This window comes from Eretmochelys imbricata, chromosome 10 (genome assembly GCF_965152235.1).
Source record: "Eretmochelys imbricata isolate rEreImb1 chromosome 10, rEreImb1.hap1, whole genome shotgun sequence".
In the NCBI taxonomy this organism is placed as follows: domain Eukaryota; kingdom Metazoa; phylum Chordata; order Testudines; family Cheloniidae; genus Eretmochelys; species Eretmochelys imbricata.
The window spans coordinates 13,367,277-13,373,399 of NC_135581.1; the positions used below are offsets into that span (position 1 = coordinate 13,367,277).

Consider the following 6,123-nt stretch of genomic DNA (forward strand, 5'->3'; position numbering starts at 1 on the left):
CATAAGCTTTCGTGAGCTACAGCTCACTTCATCAGATGCATACTGTGGAAACTGCAGAAGACATTATATACACAGAGCCCATGAAACAATACCTCCTCCCACCCCACTCTCCTCCTGGTAATAGCTTATCTAAAGTGATCACTCTCAATGTATATGATAATCAAGTTGGGCCATTTCTAGCACAAATCCAGGTTTTCTCACCCTCCGCCCCCCCCCCCCACACACACACAAACTCACTCTCCTGCTGGTAATAGCCCATCCAAAGTGACCACTCTCTTTACAATGTGTATGATAACCAAGGTGGGCCATTTCCAGCGCAAATCCAGGTTTTCTCACCCCCCCCTTTCCAAAAACCACACACACAAACTCACTCTCCTGCTGGTAATAGGGGAGGCCCTGGCTGTGCCTGGTGGGCGGTGAGCGCTCATGGGGAAGTGCCGAGAGGGACCAGGCGTGTGCGTTTGCATTCACACCGGTCCCAGGGGCGTCGTGCCCACGGTCCCAGGAGGCAGCTCCACTCAGCCAACAAACTTCAGTGACCATCCATGACATGAAGGTGGAATGATGGTGTTACCATGGTGACACAAGACACGGCGGTGCCATGGCAACGCAGGGGCTGGCACTGCAGTGATGTCAATCTTGGTGCAGCCAGTGCTGAAGTCACTGTCAGATGACGTCATTGCACAGTGGTGTTTCCATGGCAAGGCCATTGCCTTGGTGACAATGTAAGCTAGCAATGATGGGATGGGTTGATGTTGTTGCCATAGCGATGCAACCCGGCTCACTTGGCTGGGGGTAGGAGCGGGGCCCTGCGGGGGCGGGGCCAGGAGCCTGGGAGAACGGATGGCCGGGCGGGCTCCCGCTCGATTCGTTCGGTACTCGCTGGCCCCGGCCTGATTCGGCGCTCGGCTAGTAGGGCTGCTCCTCCTCCTGGGCCCGCGGCCGATCCCGGTAGAGATCCCGGCGCCATGTCCACGGCCATGAACTTCGGGAGCAAGAGCTTCACGCCGCGGCCGCCGGACAAGGGCGCCTTCCCCCTGGATCACTTCGGTGCGCAGCGGGATCGGGCCCTTCCCGCCCCCGGAGCGAGCCGCCGCCGGTGCTCTGGCCTGGAGCTATTCTGACCCCACCCACCGCCAGGCAACCCCCCCCCCCCTCGAGTGCCCCCTCCCGGCACAGCCTCCCCCCCCGCCGGCTGACCCTCCCCCGTTCCCGCGCAGCCCGCCCCGCCCCCTCCGCCGGCTGACCCCCCCCTTCCCGCGCAGCCCGCCCCGCCCCCTCCGCCGGCTGACCCCCCCCTTCCCGCGCAGCCCGCCCCGCCCCCTCCGCCGGACGATTCCCCCAGAGCAACCTACCTCAACGTGGCCCCCGAGTGCCCCCCCATCGCAGCCCTTTGGGGCCCGCCCTCCTAGTGCTCCCCCAGCTCAGCCTGCCCGCCCCGCCCCGTCCAGCGCAGCCCCCTCAGGCCTGGTCCCCTCCCCCGGTGACCCGCCCTCGTAGCCCCGTGGGGGCCTGCCCCCGCCCTGTGCGTCGGGCCCTACCAAATTCGCTGTCCCGAAAAACGCGTCCTAGACCGTCAAATCTGGTCTCTTCCCATGAAATCTGATCGTTTGTGGGCTTTTACCCTATACTGTACAGATTTCACAGGGGAGACCAGAGTTTCTCAAATTGGGGGTCCTGACCCAAAAGGGAGTTGCGGGGGGGGGTCACAAGGTTTGTTTTAGGGGGGTCTTGGTATTGCCACCAGTACTTCTGCGCTGACTTCAGAGCTCAGTGGCCGGAGAGTGGTGGATGTTGACTGGGCACCCGGCTCTGAAGGCAGCGCCCCGCCAGCAACAGCGCAGGAGTGAGGGTGGCAACACCGCGCCTGCCATCCTTACTTCTGCACTGCTCCTGGTGCCAGCCCTGCCTTCAGTGCAGAAGTAAGGGTAGCAGTACCACAATCCACCCCCCACCCACCCACCTACAATAACCTTGTGACCCCCTCCCTCCCACATCTCCTTTTTGGGTCAGGATCCCTACAATTACAACACTGTGACATTTCGGATTTAAATAGCTGAAATCAAGAAACTTGTGATTTTTAAAATCCTGTGACCGTGAAATTGACCAAAATGGGCCATGAATTCAGTAGGGCCCTACCTATGTGGGACAAACTCACCATCCATGGGCCTGTACTGCTGATCCCCACTGACGGCGAGCGCAGTACTCCTGACATTGCACATCTTGTGATACTGGCCATTCATCTTACAGCCCCAGCCCCTGGAGTTAGGGTTTCACATGAGAATCTCAGCTTTCACTGAAAAACCTTCCTGGTTGCAGAGTAAAGCTTGAAAACGGGACCCCCGAAACACTCAAACGCCCAAAGGCAAATAAGACCCCAAATTTGTTTTCCTTAAAAATCACAAGTTTGTTATAAATCGTGTTTTGGGTGCTGATTCATGGTTCTTGACTGCATAGAGTTAATAACTGCTCACTCGTAATACTTTGCAGGATCAGGTTCAGACTTTCATATAGGTTGGTCTGTGAACTCACAAACATCTTGGGGGGGGAGGGTCCAACCATACACAGAACTGCCCCTGTCTCCCTTACAATTTGTATCAGTATCCAGCTTCTTTTTATTTATTATTGTTTTTAAATTTATTTTCTGTCCTAGGTGAATGTAAAGGATTTAAAGAGAAATTCATGAAGTGTCTGAGAGAGAATAGCTTTGAGAATGCTTTGTGCAGACAGGAATCAAAGGAATATTTAGAATGCAGAATGGAGAGGCAAGTAAATCTCTTACAAGCACATAAGCAGATGAGTTTTCACTTCAGGCTCACTGGTGTGAGGTTGGCACATGTGTGCATCATTGCCAGAGTGTCATTCTTTGAGTGCGTGACTGTATTTGCCTGCGATATTGCAGATGACTGATTTTCTTTTTTTTTCTTGTTGCTAGTTCCACTTGAAACAAAGGTGACCTTTTAAAGCTAGCTTCAGTGACCACACCCACTTGGGCTATCAGTAAGCATCAGAAGCGAATTCATGTAGGCATTCACGTAGTGCCTTTCTTGAGTTATGGAAGTATGAAGAGAGCACGTATCCTCTTTAAAAACAGACACCCTTTTCCAGCTGGAGAACTCTAACAGCATTCGCTCAAATTTTAGTCGTCACAGACTCAGACCTTTCCGGGGGCCGGTGTCACTGCAATATATAGCCAGTTCAGATGCACACAGCTCTTTCTTCTTGTGAACCAATTTCCTCTGACATCTCAGTGGCATTTGTCCTCAGTGTGGACCACATCCGTAGCATGCTTAAAGTTAAGAAGTTAACCTGTTCCTGAGTTATTCAACTGGGGAGGGGAAGTATAGAAATTTTTTTTGAAGGGACATACGGTGGTTTTCACGCTTCCATTATAGTAAAATGGCACTACTTTTCACAGACATGCAGCATTTCACACTTAGCAGTTTCTACAGCTATCTTGGAAAATCAGCTCTTACTTTTATTGTGCATATCCAAGACAGCTCAATTCCCAAATAGCCTATTGTCTTGCAGTGTGGGATATTTAATACATTTAACTAGAAAAGCTCTGGCCAAACACCAGAGCATTTACTGGACATTGCTTTTCCTGAATTGATATTGTGTGAGGTTTTGGGAGTTTGAGGGAGATGAATAGGGGTATGTGGTTAACGCGCTCTCAGCAGCACTGTTGGACCCTTTAAAAGTAAATATTGTTTTAAGTGACATTATTGCTACTGAATTAGATATTCATATTGCTAAGTTGGGAATGAAGCTCATTTTGTACCTTATGCTTTTTTTTTTTATGTAGGCAACTTATGGCTAAGGAACCATTGGAAAAATTGGGATTCAAAGACCTAATAGATGAGAAATCAGAAGCAAAGCATAAAAAAGTATAATGAAGAAAAGACAACTCTACCCATGTATGGAAATCATAACGCTATCGTAGTACATATTGTACGTTCTTTTTATATCTTAATGTATTCTCTAAAGGGTTGGGGGAAACCAAAGCTCTTTATACTAAAGTAAGAGCTCTGAAAGAATAAAAGTGCTTTCCTTAGAAAATACCATTATGTTAACTATTTCACAAGAAAAACAATATTTCGTTAATTTCTTAGCATAGGCATGCAGAGCAATAAGAAAAATTTGCATCAGAGAAAACAAATGCCATTGATCAAAGTGTTTTTATTCTGTTAGATAAGTAAGTCTTTGAAATAACAAAGATCCTCCACTAGAAATGGGTCTAAAAGGTAAACTCTCTTGTATGGGCAAATTGTATTATAAGTTGAAAAAGCTGGTTTTACTAGTAGGAGGCTCAGGCCTGCTTTCTCTTCTCTATTAATTACAAATGTAAGACAATTGTTATTCTTTTCCGTATCTGTGTAACTGGACATCAAAACGTTATAATAAACTTAATTTTATTGTTGGAATCTCAAAATGTAGACTTGTTTTTAACTATGAAGATGGAGCAGGTTTTAATAACTTGCTTACAGTACTGGTGCACAAATCAGCTGAAAATAGAATGCTTATATAGCACGTGATGTGCATGTGATTTTTTTTTTTTTTTAACACGTATTTGTATTAAATTCCTTTGGGATTTCTCCTCTCCACTTGGGTCCTGGTTGTGCAGCTTTTCTCTTTCACCACCATGAGAATGTTGCAGGTTGTTATCAATTTCTTACTCTACTTATATCGTAGACACTAACTCCCTCTTTAACCAGTGTACAAACATTCAACTGATTCTATGTTATAACCATGTATAGCTCCTTAATGGTGAAGTGTCTTTGCTTCTAGTACTATGGGTGTATCATGTCTGACATGCTACAGCTTCCCTTGGACATCTCTATGGAGAAACCAGACTCTAGACAGGGACAGTATTTAGATGCATGTCTATAATAAAACATGAATTTGGGGCTAATTGAGAGCCCCATGCCATCAGCCAGGGTGTTGCTCCCCAAAAATGATACTTCATCTCTCTTCTTACATTCTGCATCTTCACAAGCAAAACATGTATATTAAAAACATGAAGAGAACAAAAGTTCTGAGCCTAGGAAAGAAACCATGCTTGAAAGTTTGGCTCCAGAAAAATCAACTAGTGACATCACTTTGCTAGTGTTATTCTGTAGGGGGTCAGCATAGAGCGTCTTCATCAGGTGCAGCTACATCATTGCCATTGCAGCGTTTCTGGTGGAGACCTGCCCTAAGATAGATTTGCAATGTAATCTACATATTGAATCCAAGGCCTGGTTTACACTTAGGTCAACATAGCCTTGGTGCTCAGGAGTATGAAGAATCCATAGTGCTGTAGGTATGCCAAATTGACCCCCAGTGTAGATGCAGTTAATTCAACAGAAGAATGCTTCCATCAGCCTAGCTACTGTAGCTCAGGGAGGTGGAGTTCCTACAGTGATGGAAGTGCCCCTTCTGTGTGTACACGCTACAGGACTCAGGCAGCATATCTGTGGTGCCATAGCTATGTTGCTATAGCAGTCATAGTGTGGACATGGCCTCAAAGGAAAAAGAGTCTTAGTTGATGCTGATATTTAATCCAAAAGTATGTACCAATAAGGCTTGGCCAGTCAGATGGCCATCTAGAAGTGGGTTTAAAATTCAAAAAGAAAAAATCAGCCACAGAATCCTCTGTGCATTTGTTTTCTTCCCAAGTACCCCAGGTAGCACTTAGAGAGAAGTAGTGCGGGGCAGGGTTTGATGTTGATTTGTCTGGGGATGAGCACACAGTTGGTGCTAAACCAATAGTAATTCACTCTAGTTCACGCTGGTCTTTCTCTTTAAGTTTACAGTCTGTATTTGATGCTTCTCACATTCTCTTGTTGCATCTGTCTGTTTCTCTGGTTCTCTCTTGGATGTCCTACTCAACAGGTACACCTTGATGGATGGACGTGGCATACAGAACTATTATGTTCCAACCTGATGCGATATGAACAGACCATCAACAATCCAGAGGCATCGTTGTTTGGAAACAGACTTGCCCCTATATTTTTGTACCATTCTCTTTCACCGTTTAAATTATATCCTTTACTGAGATTAATACATTTACAGAAAAGAAAGCAGAGATTTTTATTGCTGAAGCAGATATTAAAGGATTTTATATTAAACCACTGAATGAGA

At 46.9% G+C, this 6,123-nt stretch overlaps 1 protein-coding gene across 1 annotated transcript; it reads left to right on the top strand.

Annotated features, from left to right (window-relative positions):
• The first annotated feature begins 908 nt into the window (after positions 1 to 908).
• COX19 (cytochrome c oxidase assembly factor COX19) lies at positions 909 to 4,432 on the top strand. The gene is made up of 3 exons (XM_077828839.1): positions 909 to 1,050; positions 2,654 to 2,765; positions 3,806 to 4,432. Exons 1-3 carry the CDS (start codon positions 969 to 971, stop codon positions 3,891 to 3,893), a joined length of 282 nt encoding a protein of 93 aa, XP_077684965.1. The 5' UTR covers positions 909 to 968; the 3' UTR covers positions 3,894 to 4,432.
• The last annotated feature ends 1,691 nt before the right edge of the window (positions 4,433 to 6,123 follow it).

Excerpts from the sequence above, each read along its gene's own strand:
- COX19 (XM_077828839.1), top strand. The coding sequence starts at position 969 with ATGTCCACGGCCATGAACTTCGGGAGCAAGAGCTTCACGCCGCGGCCG. Across the intron at positions 1,051-2,653 it reads CTTCCCCCTGGATCACTTCG|GTGAATGTAAAGGATTTAAA; the intron begins GTGCGCAGCGGG and ends TTTCTGTCCTAG. Across the intron at positions 2,766-3,805 it reads TTAGAATGCAGAATGGAGAG|GCAACTTATGGCTAAGGAAC; the intron begins GCAAGTAAATCT and ends TTTTTTATGTAG.